General features: G+C 37.9%; 1 protein-coding gene across 2 annotated transcripts in view; it reads left to right on the top strand.

Moving 5' to 3' along the window:
• Positions 1-15,112, top strand: part of MAGI3 (membrane associated guanylate kinase, WW and PDZ domain containing 3) — a 247,806-nt gene that overhangs the window by 166,115 nt on the left and 66,579 nt on the right. For both annotated transcript variants that reach the window (XM_068963940.1, XM_068963941.1), the window contains exons 5-6: positions 4,048-4,225; positions 7,975-8,054. In XM_068963940.1, the coding sequence (XP_068820041.1) occupies positions 4,048-4,225; positions 7,975-8,054 (258 nt within the window). The remainder of the gene's footprint in view (positions 1-4,047; positions 4,226-7,974; positions 8,055-15,112) is intronic.

Below are 15,112 nucleotides of genomic sequence, written 5' to 3'. Positions count from 1 at the left end.
TTATACAGGATCTTATAGGTCACTGGAAGAATTTTGTTTTTTATTCTGAGATGAGACACCATCATGGTATTAAGTAGAAGAGTACCATGATAAAACAGGTTTTAACCTAACAGTCTCATTCTGGCTGCCCTGTGGAGAAAAGGAAGTAGGAAGGCATGGGCATATACAAGGGTGTTAGTTAGCAGGATAGTGCAGTAACTTAAGTGAAAAATGACGATTTATACTCAACTTACACTCAGGGCTTCCCTGGTAGCTCAGCTGGCAAAAGAATCTTCCTGCAGTGCAGGAGACCTGAGTTCAATCCCTGGGTTGGAAAGATCCCCTGGAAAAGGGAACAGCTACCCACTCCAGTATTCTGGCTTGGAGAATTCCATGGACTATACAGTCAGTGGGGTCACAAAGAGTCAGACACGACTGAGTGACTTTCACTATATTCAATGAAAGCATGAGAGGTAAGAAGTGAATCGCTGCTGCTGCTATTAAGTCACTTCAGTCGTGTTCCACTCTGTGCAACTCCATAGAGGGCAGCCCACCAGGCTCCCCTGTCCCTGGGATTCTCCAGGCAAGAACACTGGAGTGGGTTGCCATTTCCTTCTCCAATGCATGAAAGTGAAAAGTGAAAGTGAAAGTGAAGTCGTGTCCGACTCTTAGAGACCCCATGGACTGCAGCCTACCAGGCATCTCCGTCCATGGGATTTGCCAGGGAAGAAAGAGTACTGGAGTGGGGTGCCATCGCCTTCTTCAAGAAGTGGATTGAGTCAGTAACATTTGCCAACAGACTGGATATCAGGTATGAGAGAGCAGTCAAAGTAATCTCGGAGGGAGAGCAGTGAGTGGTCCTGAAGAGAGATCTTAGTTCCCTGCCCAGAAATTAAACCAGGTAACCTAGATGAAAACTTAGAATCTTCACCACCAGACCACCAGGGGATAGAGGGTAGAAGCAAAGAGGCCCTTGGCTCTTGCCCCTCTTGGAAAGCAAGAATGTGTCAAGGAGGCAAAAACTGTAAAAACAGGTACAGAGTTTATTATTAGAGACATAGCACAATATATGTGAGAGCACACAGAAAAACAGTTTATTTAACACAGAAATAAATACACATCCAGAGAGAAAGGGTATCAGTATCCTGAGTGAGGAGCCCAGTAAATCAGAAACTAGGCACAGACGCACCCCCTGAGGGGAATGCTGGTGTCCTGGCTGAGGAGGAGCAAAGATGTGATTTACATCACTTCATTGGGCAGTCCTTCTGGGTCTTTGTTTCTATTTGGCCAATTGTCTTCTTTATTTCTTCACACCTGTCTGGTCCACTGACCCTTCCCAAGATGCATTCTTGCTAAGACGGATCCCACCACAGAAGCCTATGGGTGCACATCTACACTTATTATGGGCCGGCGCCCCCTCCCTTTTCGACCACCAACAAGACTTCCTTGCACGTGCAGACAGGGAAGTGTTCTTTGACCTCAGGAGTGGTTTTACTCCTCTTGACCAGTACCAGGTGTCTGGCCCGGAGGCCCACTGTCTCCTACCTCAAAAGGCTGCTCCAAGGGTTTTAACTTGAGTATTTGAAAGAATGGAGTTGCATGTTTTGAGATGAGAGGTTTTAAGAGGAGTCAGTTTGCATTGGGAAAGGGGGTTGTGGTTGGGATATTTAAATTTGAGATGGTCATTAGACTTCCAAATGGAAACGTCTTGTTTAAAATTGAATTTAAAAGTCAGTGTTCTGGTCTGAAAATACTTATTTGGGCACCATCAGCATATAGCTTGTATAACAGTGACAGTGAGATCACCAAGAGAGTAAGTATAGAAAGAGAAAAGGTCCAAGGACTGGACCCTGGGAAAGCACTCTAATATACAGATATCCAGGTGACTGAGAAGAGCCAGTGAGATAGAAGGGACACCAGGAGAGTGTCATGTCCTGGCTGACAGGAGAAGAGAATGTTCCAAGAAAGAGTGATCGCCATGTCAGATGCTACTGATAGCTCAAGCTAGATGGGCTTTGAGAATTGATCATTGGGTGTAGCTATGTTGAGATAAGTGGTGACCTTGATAAGAGCAGTTTTATTGACAAGAGATCAAAAGCCTTGTTGGAGTGAGTTCCGGAGGCAAAAGTGGAGGTAGCAAGTATAAACTCTTCCAAGGAGTTTTGGTGTAAAAAGGAGAGAAATGGAATGGGGTTGCTGGGAAGCAGGGAAAGGATTGTTTAATTTCTTTGCATAGAATGGAGAAATACCTTGTTTTTACGTGGATGAATATGGTCTACTAGATGAGAAAGATTGGTGATATATGAGAGAGGGAGAATGAACTGCTGTAGGCAAGAGGGGTGAGGCTATCTGCTAGAAACGCAGAGTTCTTTCATAGTAACAGAAGTTAGAGAAAAATGGGCACAGTTACTATGTAGATATTTATGATGGTGGGAATTTGTAGAAGTTCTCTTCCTTTTGTGTTTTCTCAGTGAAATAGGAAACAGGGTCACCAAATGAAATTCAGGATAAGACAGAAGATTTAAGAAAGAAGATATGAAAGTTATCTCTAAGAGTCAGAGTGAATGGACTAAAGAAATGTCCCATGGTTGTCATACATCATTAAATGGCCTCTTGAAATTAGTGATCATGAGTTAAAAGTGAACTAGTTAGTATCACCTGCATTCAGCTACATATACTGGTGAAAAGTAGGTGGAGAGTAAGATTTAAATAGAACTATAGATAAGTCAGGGCTTCCCTGGTGTCTCAGAGGCTAAAGCGTCTGCCTGGAATGCAGGAGACCCAGGTTTGATCCCTGGGTCGGGAAGATCCCCTGGAGAAGGAAATGGCAACCCACTACAGTATTCTTGCCGGGAGAATTCCATGGACAGAGGAGCCTAGTGGGCTACAGTCCATGGGGTCGCAAAGACTCGGACACGACTGAGCAACTTCGCTTTCACTTTCATAGTTAAGTCAAGCAATATGATAAAAGTAAGGTAGGGCAAAAGGCCTCAGGAGTTTTTTTTACAAGGGAGCAATTATAATGGTAGATCACTGAATTTAAGTTGGGTAAGTAGGGCAAGGATGGGGCTGAGAAACAGGGAAAGGGAGTAAGTAGTAAGATTAAGGCTTTATAGAACTTGGTTGAATGAAGGATGATTGGAGTGGAAGTACTATAAGGATGGCACGTAATTATATCTAGGGCCTCTTCTAAGGATCTCTGATTCTGAGGCATTGCCTGCAGTGTGGAATTATTACAGTTATATTATCTTTTAAGTTCTAGAAACAAGTTTTAAGTACATAAATTGTGAACTCCCTGGAGAGTAACCGAATTTTAGTATTCTTACCTACATTGTGAACTTTGGGACTCTCAAAGGATTTTAATATCACCAATAGACAATTAAATTCAACAACAGGAAGTCTATTGAGTTTAATTTTTAAAAACTAGTATTATTTTAAAGGCCTGTGTTAAATGTGCACAAGACAGCTTGATACATACAGCAGTTAAGGCTGTGGGCCATTTAAATTCAGATCCTGGCTTTGCTGTTTATTAGCTATGTAACCTAAATTAACTTAACTTTACTGGGCCTTAGTTTCTTCATCTTGAAATGGCAGTAGTGATAATATACATGCACAGGTTTACTTTGAGGATTATGAGTTATATATATAAAGCAGTTAAAATAGAGCCTGATACATGAACTGTAAAGGTGCTGCTACAGCTGTTATTGTTAGTGTAAACTTTGTTTGTTTTTTTAGTTTTGTTATTTTTGTTGTTGTTAGTATAATATTTACTGATACATTTATGTATTCTATTGACATAATATCTATATATTTTGTGTATACAGAATTGATTCTAGTGTTGTTTTTGCTGCTTTCCCAGACTAGCTTCAGAGATGCTGAACAGAGTTAATGTCACTAGCAAATGGAAAAAAAAAAAATCAGTATATTTGTTTTTTCAACAGTTATAGCAGAATATGGACATAGCAGAAAAGGAAATTTGCAGTATATATTTGGGCATTTTGTTAGAAATAGGACTGTTTGAAGAGAGTGTAACTTCTATCTCCTTTTCACACTCTTCTGTTTGAATAGCGGAAAATAGAGAGAGGCATTCTGAGCCGTCTGATTGGATAAAGACCGTCCCAAGTTACAACCAAACAAACAGTTCCATGGACTTTAGAAATTATATGATGCGAGATGAAAATCTGGAACCACTGCCCAAAAACTGGGAAATGGCCTACACTGATACAGGGATGATCTACTTCATTGAGTAAGCAAATGTTTGTGTCTTTTCTAATGTGCCCTGTCACTGTGTGACTTGCCTTTAAATTTTTGTAACCTAATTTTACAAGACTTCCATTTCTTTTTTCTTTCTTTAAAAATATTTTTCATACAAATTACAGTTGATTCTTAATCTATTTCCCTGGATGATATTTCATTTTTATTTGATATGGATAAAGGAATAATGTGTTTGATGTCTAGTTTTATGAAGATAGGAGAATTTAAAACAGATTTATCACTAATAATGAAAAATGCAAGGAATAAAAGGTATTTTGCTTTGCCTTTTTTTTTTTTTGAAGGCTTTTGGATGGATTGTCCACCTTAATGAGCATTTCACAAGTTATCATCGTTTGGAAGGAGGCCGTGTTTTTTATTTATCTTAGCTAAATATTTTCAGACCTAGACTTTAAATTTGATGTAATCAGGTAATATAGTTAAATAATATAGGAGGAAAATATCACTGATCCTCAGAGCAATTGGTACAATATAAATTCACAAAAAATAAAACTATTCTATGAAAAAGCATTATTAAGTATAAATACATTTTTTGGTTTGTAAGATACCATATGTGTTTAATCAATCTAAGATTTCATGTTTGTACCTGAGAACAAATATTATACAAATAATTATGCAAATATACAATATGAAGTATTTTTATGTTGCCATGCAGATGTAATAATCTTTAAAGTTTTTTGCCCAGAGGTAGAATATGAATGTAGTAAGATGATAGACTATAACAGTTAAATAACAATTAAAATACTGGGGCTGAATTACACTCAAAAAATATGTATGTACGCAGAAAGGAATTAGAGGTGGGAGACTTAAACCAGTTGACTCAATATGTTCCAAATTCCACAGCTTTACCATACAGTGAGCATTGTACTATACCAAGTAAAATTGTATTGTTTAAAGATGTATATTTTATGTACAGTGTACTTTTTTTTTTTTACCATATGTGGTACTTTCTTGATTACATTATACATTTATATAGGCATTAATGACCAGGATTATACAAAAATGGACAAAATCAGGTATGCTCTTCTCTGTGGGCAATTTAAGGGTTTTTTTTTTTTAAGGGTAATTTAGATTTTTGACTTTCATATTAACTTTAAAACTAAACCCCCAAGTACAGTGTAGAGTCACTGAAAGAGGCTAAGATGTCTTTAGAAGCACATTATGAGATATTGAATCTGAGAGTATTTCATCCTGCAAACAGAGGTAAGTTAGTACTTTCTGGGGGCAGAGGGGAGAATTTATAAAAGAAATGTTTTTATCAATAATCATTATTAAAATGTATTAAAGGTCTCAATGTAAGATCTGAAGCAATAGGAGACGTAGGGGAAAAGCTCCATGACATTGAATTTGGCAAGGCCTTCTTGGAAATGATATCAGAGCACAGGCAACAAAAGCGAAAATAGACATGAGGAACTATTTCAAACTTTTAAACTTCTGTGCAGCAACAGGAAACAATCAACAGAGTGAAAAAGCCACCTAAGAGATAAAAAATATTTGCACACCATATATCTGATAAAGGGTTAATGTCTAGAATATACTGAATATTATGTGCTACTAGATAAAGCTCTCTTGTTTGCTGTAGTGAATGTGATTGGTCTGTGTTACTGCTGCTGTTAAATCATGAATTTGCAAAAAGAGACTATTAATAGTTGAGTCTAATAGACCCCATGGCACCCCACTCCAGTACTCTTGCCTGGAAAATCCCATGGATGGAGGAGCCTGGTGGGCTGCAGTCCCTGGGGTCGCTAAGAGTCAGACACGACTGAGCAACTTCACTTTGACTTTTCACTTTAATGCATTAGAGAAGGAAATGGCAACCCACTCCAATGTTCTTGCCTGGAGAATCCCAGGGACGGGGAGCCTGGTGGGCTGCTGTCTATGGGGTCGCACAGAGTTGGACACGACTGAAGCAACTTAACAGCAGCAGCAGACCCCATGAGTGTTTCTTTACTTTGGGGAATAATGAGTAAAGTCCTAGCAGGTCACCTCCATTTGCTGATTTATCAATACAAAGTTTGAGTCTTTGGAACCAAAGTTAAGCTTTTCTCAAGTAGCAGTTTTGAAATGGGTTTAGCTAGATATGTCCATGATATTTTTTTTTCCCCCCTCTAACAATCTACATGTTCGTAGGCAACTTTAGAATCCTGATCATTTTCATTTTACTTAAACTGATTTTACTGGTTTTGGTTTGGGGAAATTATCTCTTTGACAGAATGGGTAACACAGACAATCCTGATTTCTCTTACTTAGATTATCTATTATTCAGCATACAAAAAAAGTATTCCACAGTCTGCCAACTAGTATCTGACCTGCCATTGTGTAGGAAGTGACTGCCTAGCTAGCTCTGTAAGTAGCTCAGGAGTTAGAAAAAGGATAGGAGGTGTGATTAATTCCTCGAAACCACTGGCTTCATTTCCTAAGAGTGGTCAGCACAGGGATTAGTGAGTTAATTTCTTTGATCACATTGTTCTTCTTCCTCTGCTTTGATGATAGCTTTAATTTTGTATTTTATTGCCTTCCTATATATTTTCTTCCAGGATTTTTCTTTCTTTAATATCCTCATACTTCAGATACTTAAACTATAACTCTGTCTACTCAGCAGTATTGTAGCTTTGTTTTAGCATTAGTGTTTACTGCATGGTGACCTGGGTCTGATTAGTGTTTACTGCATGGTGACCTAACTGATTGTGGCCTATAATGAAATGAAACAGACCTCGCTCTTAAAAAGCATCTGTGCCCTACTTCAAAAGGGACGAGGAGGATCTTTTTGTTCTTTTTTTTTTCATGTTAAGTATGTAGTCCAGACTGTTGAAAGGGCTTCCCTGATAGCTCAGTTGGTAAAGAATCCGCCTGCAATACAAGAGACCCCAGTTCAATTTCTGGGTGGGGAAGATCCGCTGGAGAAGGTACAGGCTACCCACTCCTGTATTGTTGGGCTTCTCTCATGGCTCAGCTGGTAAAGAATCCACCTGCTATGTGGGAGACCTGGGTTTGATCCCTGGATTGGGAAGATCCCCTGGAGAAGAGAAAGGCTACCCACTCCAGTATTCTGGCCTGGAGAATTCCATGGACTGTATAGTCCATGGGGTCACAAAGAGTCGTACATGACTGAGCGACTTTCACTTTCACTGTTGAAAATTTAGTTTTGTAGAGTTGAGTTTTACTATACCCATGATTTTTACTTGCATGTTGCAGAAACAGATACTTTACAACTTTTTACATTATTTCACCTTTTTGAGAGTCCCAGTGAAGGAAGAGGCTGTATCTGATTGTTCATCTCTTTATTCCCAATCCCCAACACAATGCCCAGACATCACAGGCACCTAAGAAAGACAGTGTTTTTTGGAAACAGGAAGGAATTCAGCCAGCAAGAAAGCAAGGCTTTCAAGGGCAGCTTTTTGGCACAGTATGGGGCCATGTGCCCACCCTTTGAAATATTTTTGACTGCTTAGATAAACATCTGTTATTATGCACTTAGCATTTTATCCCTTCTTCAGAGCCTTCATTCTCAATTAGTGCCTCTAGCATCACCTTTCCCGTATGACTATTTTGAAGTAATAGTCTGAGAACAACAACACTATTGAATCAGAGGTATACAAATGAAGCCTAGAGGAGATAAATGTTCAAACATCATATACCTTTTATTCACTTTTTATCTTTGCTTTTGAAATACTTTTCTCCCTCTTTACTTTACTGTTTCTAATTGAAATCTTTGTTCTGCAGCCACAATACCAAGACAACCACCTGGTTGGATCCTCGTCTTTGTAAGAAAGCCAAAGCCCCTGAAGACTGTGAAGACGGAGGTAGAGATTTAGAAACCTTTTATACCATATTATTCTCTGTATCCCTTCTTGCTCTTCCTGCTTACATAATGAATTTTCCAAAACCCTAAACAAATCGCAGTGTGCATATGCCCATAAGCAGTGGGTAGATATCTATCATTCTCAGCTGATTCTGGTCATTTGGTTATTACATCTAATTTTATGAGTCTTTGATTTTTGAGAAATATACAACTAAATCCTTTAAAGAAAATCTTGATTAAAAATAAATTTGCCATTTTTTAGACATTTGTTTTTTAAAACAAACTTTAAAAATTCTAAATAAAAATTTTAGTAAATTAGGTACATTCTGAATCACAGAGTAACCTCATAATGCCTGCTACTCCCTCAAATATATATTTAATTGTTTCACTAAGATAGATATGCCAGTATCTATAATCCTTAGCCATTTAGAGCAACAACAGAAACTCAGTGAGAGTTTCTAATATATCCTCTACCCCACACATTATTTATAATAATAATAATGCTTATATCTTATATATATAAGATATATGATGTATAATAATATATATAAGATATAATTATATATCATATATAATCATGCTTGTATCTTATATATTATAGGTTCTGTTTAATGGTATGGTCTTACAAATAAGTATAGAATTTACCCCAACCAAAATGTTTGCTATGCCTTCTTGAGTATAAAGTTTATTCATTTAATTTGCATTTCTTTCGTATGACTCTCGGAAATTATATACCTTAGTTTAAAAAAAAAATAGGTGGATTAGGATGACATTCAGATAGTCCTCCTAAAGATTAAATTTCGATCTATGAAGAAAACATATAAGCAGAATTTATACATATTTTTTCAGCATGAGAGACTTTTTTAGGAATAAGTAGAAAATGAAATGTTTAAAATTTATTTGTAATTATATAAAAAAAGGATACCTTAGAGTAAATCTACTGAAGGATGTGCAAGTCCTCTACACTAAAAACTAGAAAACATCACTGAAATAAATCAATAAAGACCTAAAATAATTGATGCAATATCCTGTGTTTATTGATATACAATATAGATAGGATGACACATATTATTAATAATGATGTTCATTCTCCTTAAATTGATATCTAGGTTCTATACAATCCCAATCAAAATTCTAAAAGTCTGTTTTTAAGAAACTGACAAGCTGATTCTAAAATATATATGAAAAGTCTTCTCTGGGGGCTTCGTGGTAAAGAATCTGCCTGCCAGTGCAGGAGATGCAGGTTCAATCCCTGATCCTGGAAGATGCCACAGGGCAGCTATGCCCATGCATCGCAACTACTGAGCCTGTGCTCTAGACACCAGGAGCTGCAGCTACTGAAGCCCTCACATCCTGGAGACTGTGCTCCTCAAGAGGGGCCACCACAACGAGAAGCCTGCACATTGCACCTTGAGAGCAGCCCACCGTCCGCAACTAGAGAAAAGCCTGTGCAGCAGCAAAGACCCAGCTCAGCCAAAAATAAACTTAAAAAATTAAGTTACTTGAAAACATATATATATATGGAAATAGTGTACAAAGGCTTTAGTTAGCCAGACAGTCTTGAAAAAGGACAAAGATAAAGGACTTAGGCTACCAGGTTTGAAGGCTTGCTATGAAGCTATAGTAATCAAGAGTGTTATCTCTCCATAGGATAGACAAATGGATCAGTGGAACAGGGTAAGAGAATCCAGAAATAGATGCACACATATGTGATCACTTAGTTTGCAGCCTAAGTGCCAAGTCAGTTCAACAAGGGGAGGAAAATCTCTAACAAATGGTGCTGAAACAACTGGCTATTCAGGAGGAGAAATTAATTTCAACTATACCTTTACTCCATATACAGAAATTAATTTCAGATGGCTCAGTGATCTAGTCACAATAGCTAGAAGCCTAAAGCTTCTAGAATACAATACAGCAGGGTATCTGCAGGACTTTAAGATTAGCAAAGATGGAGGAAAAACTCTAACTGTTGCATATTGCTGGGCAGAATGTAAAATAGTACAACTGCTTTGAAGAAGAGCTTGGCAGCTTCTTGAAAGGTTAAATATAAATTTCCACTCCTAGATATCTATCCAAAAGGAATGAAAATGTATGTCCACACAAGCACTTGAATGTAAATTTTTATAGTAGCACTATTCCTGATAGCTAAAAAATGGAAACAACTCAGTTGTCCATCAAACAATGAATGGAATATTATTCAGCAAGAAAAAGAAATTAAATACTATGTATACTATGACATGAATGAACCTCAAAAAATGTTATGCCAAGTGAAAGAAACTAGATACAAAAGATTAGCTATTGCATGACTTCATTCATATGAAATGTCTATAGTAGGCAAATCTATAGAGCCAAAGCAGATTAGTGGTTGTCCAGGCTAAGGAAGGGGATAGAGATTAATTATAAATAGCACAAGGGATAGGCTTCCCAGATGGCACAATGGTAAAGAATCTGCCTACCAGTGCAGGAAACTCAAGAGACTCAGGTTCAATCCCTGTGTCAGGAAGATCCTCTAGAGTAAGAAATGGCAACTCACTTCAAAATTCTTGCCTGAAAAATTTCATGGACTCAGGAGCCTGGTGAGCTACAGTCCATGGGGTTGCAAAGAGCTGGGTATAACTGAGCGACTGAGCACACAGCACAAGGAACCATATTGGGGTCATGGGAATTTTCCAAAACTGGATTGTGGTAGATAGCTGCAAAACTCAGTAAATTATTAAAGTCAATGAATGGTACATTTTTTAAAACAGAAGAGTTTTATGTGATGTGTAAATTATACCTCAATAAAGTTGCTTTTTAAAATGGTCAAAGAATTTGAACAGATGGTTTACAAAAGACAGAGAATAGCCAATAAGAACATGAAAAGATATGTACATCAACTATACCTCAATTAAAAAAAAAAGCATTAAAAATGTGCTTATCACTAATTGTCTCTATGATTTATTCACACCCCCTAGAAGGGCTAAAGTCAAATACACTGACAATACTAAACTTTGGTGAGATTGTAGAGCATTTGGATTTGTACATGTTGGTAGGGATGTAAAATTATGTAAAAACTGGAGAAATTTTGGCAGTTTCCTATGAGGTGTTTTATCAAGAAAAATGAAAACATAATATTCCCTCGAAGACTTCACCTGAATGATCATAACAGCCTTATTCATAATAGTTCCAACCTCAAAACATCCCAAGTATTCAGCAGGATAATGGATAAACAGTTTGTGGTTTATTCGTGCAATGAAATACTACTCATCAATACAAAGGAAAAGCTGTCGATAACATTCAACAACATGGATGAACCTCAGAAACATGTTGAATGAAAGAGGCCAGATCCAAAAGAATGGGTACTCAATTAACCATTATTTAAAGTCCAAGAACATGAAAATTAATCTATGCTAATAGAAGTCAGGAAATGCTGGGGAAGGAGGGTAGAATAGTGAATTGAAATAAATTCTCTGGAATGATGGACATCCTTTCCATCTTGTTTGGGGTGATGGTTATATAGGCACCTGCAGTTGCTGAAGCTCATTCTTTACACTTGAACAAGCACGTACATTGATATTTTAATCATTACATGAGCACTTAAGATCTGTGCATTGTGGTGAATACAAATTATACCTCAAATAATTTTTAAAATAACTTTTTATAACACACTTCCCTTGTCCTTCCCTAAGGCTTTTCACAGTAAGTTTCTTAAGGTGAAATCAGCCATTGTGAAGGTAATCTAGAACATGTAATATTATAGAATTGGACTTTTTAAAGATGATGAATGTGGTATATGTCTTTTCAGGATGTCTCTTTTGCCGGCTCCGTTCCTTTTCTTTTTCTAGGGCTTCCCTGATGGCTTAGATGATAAAGAATCTGCCTGCAAGGCAGGAGACCCAGGTTTGATTCCTGGGTCAGAAAGATCCCCTGGAGAAGGGAATGGCAAGCCACTCCAGTATTCTTGCCTGGAGAATTCCATGGACAGAAGAACCTGCTGGCTACAGTCCATTGGGTTGCAAAGAGTCGGACATGACTGAACAACTAACCCTGTCACACTTTCATTCATTTTCCTACCAGCTGATTGTTTCAGTACAGTTCTCTGCCTTTTCCTGTTTTCCCTTGTAGAATGTATTTATTTTCATAGCCTTAACTATCAACTTACTGTAGCTAGTCTCCTTGTCTGAATCTCTAGTGTTGTCCTCTGTTCTGAATCCTGTTTCTGTATACCCTACTGCTTTTGAGACTTTCTTTTTGATTGCCCTACTGGCACTTCAGATAAACATATTTAAAACTGAATTTAGCATCTTTCTCCCACAGTCCCCACATTTTGCCTTCTCTCTTAGGTACCATCCTTATAATCATCTGGGCAAAATCCTTTGAGTCATATTTGCTACTGCTTCTCCTCTTGCTCTGTCCCCTATATAGTTTCCAATCCCTGCTGCTCTTTCTTTTTTCTATATTTTGGCAATATATTATTATGAAAAATTTCCAACATATAGAAAAACTGAGTTTTTCAGTGAATACATATATTATAATGATCATTTTGCTGTGTTTGCTTTTTCATATAGCTCCCTATGCTCCCTATTCTCTATTCATGCTTTTTTTTTTTTTTTTTAAATACCATCCTCTCCCTTCCTCTAACTACCACACATTTGGATTTTTCTGGTCTTTTTTTTTCCTACAGTTCTCCAATGTATCTTTTATGCCAGTGGTCTGTAAAATAAATGATGGCGTTCCAACAGTTTGGGTACAGGAAGAAAATGTCAGTATCATGTTTTTATTGGGAAAAAATAAATTAAACTTCTCTACTATTTTACATACAGATTGGCAATGGTATTCTACTTCATTCTATTTGTCAGATTATCATGTACACTCCTCAGAGTGTCTTAAAGGAAGAATGAAGGTGACTCCTTTGCTTTTGTCAGGAGCCCTGTAAAGTTTTTCAGTTTACTTGTGCACAGTTAAGTGGATTTATAGACCATGTTACATGGTTTTTAATTTACACAAAGTTAAAATGTGGCTTAAAAGGATATCTACAAAGACACTGGTGATTAAAGGTAATACAGATATGCAAGCCCAAGGTAACAGTGAGAAAATGGGGGAGCTGACACTTCTCATACACCTCATAAGAGCTCTTTTCAACCACGTTGAGGTAAAATTGGGATAATTGTTTATTTAGTCTTTATCTCCTTTTTAAATGTCTATTTTGTATATGCTTATTATGTATATGTTAGTAGATTAGTATATCTATGTCTATGAATATGTAAATCTCTTGGAAGTATATGGTCAGATTTTTAATTGATGAGACTACATGATCAAAAAAGTTAAGCTACATTATCCATTACTCTTTCTAAAATACAACTGCCTTCATACCTCTCCCCATTTTAGTTAATGGCTCCCTACTGTAGCAGAATAAAGTCTAGACTACTTGGGAGGGTAGTGAAGATTTTTTGTGACTGAACTGTATTCTTTATTTCTTTCTCAAAGTATTTTCATACCATAAATATGACATATTTTTATCTTTGCCAGTTATGCCTGTTTCTTATGCCAGGAACCAACCTTGTTCCCTGTGTCCACTTGGCTTATACCTGCTTATCCTTTTAAGCTCAAATGTATAATTTTTGTAGCCTCCTCTGCTATTCTCTTCCAGGTCAGCATTAGGTGTTCTTGCCTCTGTGCACAGCATGTTTCTATTGTAGCACCCACGACATTGCATTGTTACTAGATACCTATACTCTGTAAGAGCAGTAATTCTGTCTTATCTATATATCCCTTCAGTTGAGACTTAAATGCTTGGAAGGAAAGGAGGAGGAAAAGAAGGAAAGAAGCCACCCTATCCTTCGGACATCCTTCTTGAAAATAATGTTTAATCTCCTTAGGGTTCTGGGGGAAGCAAAAAATAATAATTCTGTCTTGGGACTTCCCTGGTGGTCCAGTGGTTAGACTCCACACTTCCAATGCAGAGGGCAAGCGTTCAGTCCCTGGTGTGGCAGGTTGAGATCCCACATGGCTCATGGCCAGAAAAAGAAAAGAGAAAAATCCATCTTCATTCATTAGTGAGGAGTCAATAGAGAAGTAAAACATAGGAAACAAAGATGAGATTAGAATACCATCTGATGAGTGAACACAGCTTAGCGCCACACCTATATTGGGCTTACTAATATTTCACCCCTACCAGAGGGAGACTTAAGCACTCAATCTCCAGCCTCTGTTTCAGTTGTTTGGCTTCTCCCACAAGGCAGATATGGCAAAAGACCAGACAGCACCCTCTCTGCAGGCAGGCTAGCATCTGAAACCGCAGGAGGACCCAAAAGGCCCTGAGCCAAACACATTGAATTCATTCTCTAAAACTCGCCTGTTAAATAAGACATTCTTTCTTCCTTGGAGAACAAAGTAGAGGGGCACAGGAAATTGAAAATGATTCTCTGAAAAAGTGTGTTCCCCTAAAGCTCTTTACATTATGGGTGACTGTATACCTTGGTTGGTGAAGGACTAATCCTTCTTATTCCTACTGTCCCAGTGTAATTAATAATAGTGTCTCCTTTCACTCTCAAAAGTGGAGAATACATTACATGGTGATCTTAATTGTATCGTGCTTAAGATCAGTTCAGTTCAGTTCAGTTGCTCAGTTGTGTCCGATTCTTTGCGACCCCATGAATCGCAGCACTCCAGGCCTCCGTGTCCATCACCAACTCCTGGAGTTTACCCAAACTCATGTCCATTGAGTCGGTGATGGCATCCAACCATCTCATCCTCTGTCATCCCCTTCTCCTCCTGCCCCCAATCTTTCCCAACATCAGGGTCTTTTCAAATAAGTCAGCTCTTCACATTGGGTGGCCAAAATATTGGGAGTTTCAGCTTCAACATCATTCCTTCCAATGAATACTCAAGACTGATTTCCTTTAGGATGGACTGGTTGAATCTCCTTGCAGTCCAAGGGACTCTCAAGAGTCTTCTCCAACACCACAGTTCAAAAGCATCAGTTCTTCTGCGCTCACAATCACAGACGACTAGCCAATCTGATCACACAGACCACAGCTTGTCTAACTCAATGAAACTAAGCCATGCCGGATGGGGCCA

The sequence above is a fragment of the Capricornis sumatraensis genome, chromosome 2, assembly GCF_032405125.1.
Source record: "Capricornis sumatraensis isolate serow.1 chromosome 2, serow.2, whole genome shotgun sequence".
In the NCBI taxonomy this organism is placed as follows: domain Eukaryota; kingdom Metazoa; phylum Chordata; class Mammalia; order Artiodactyla; family Bovidae; genus Capricornis; species Capricornis sumatraensis.
The sequence above is the reverse complement of the archived record's forward strand: the minus strand, read 5'-3'. Positions and strand labels throughout refer to the sequence as shown.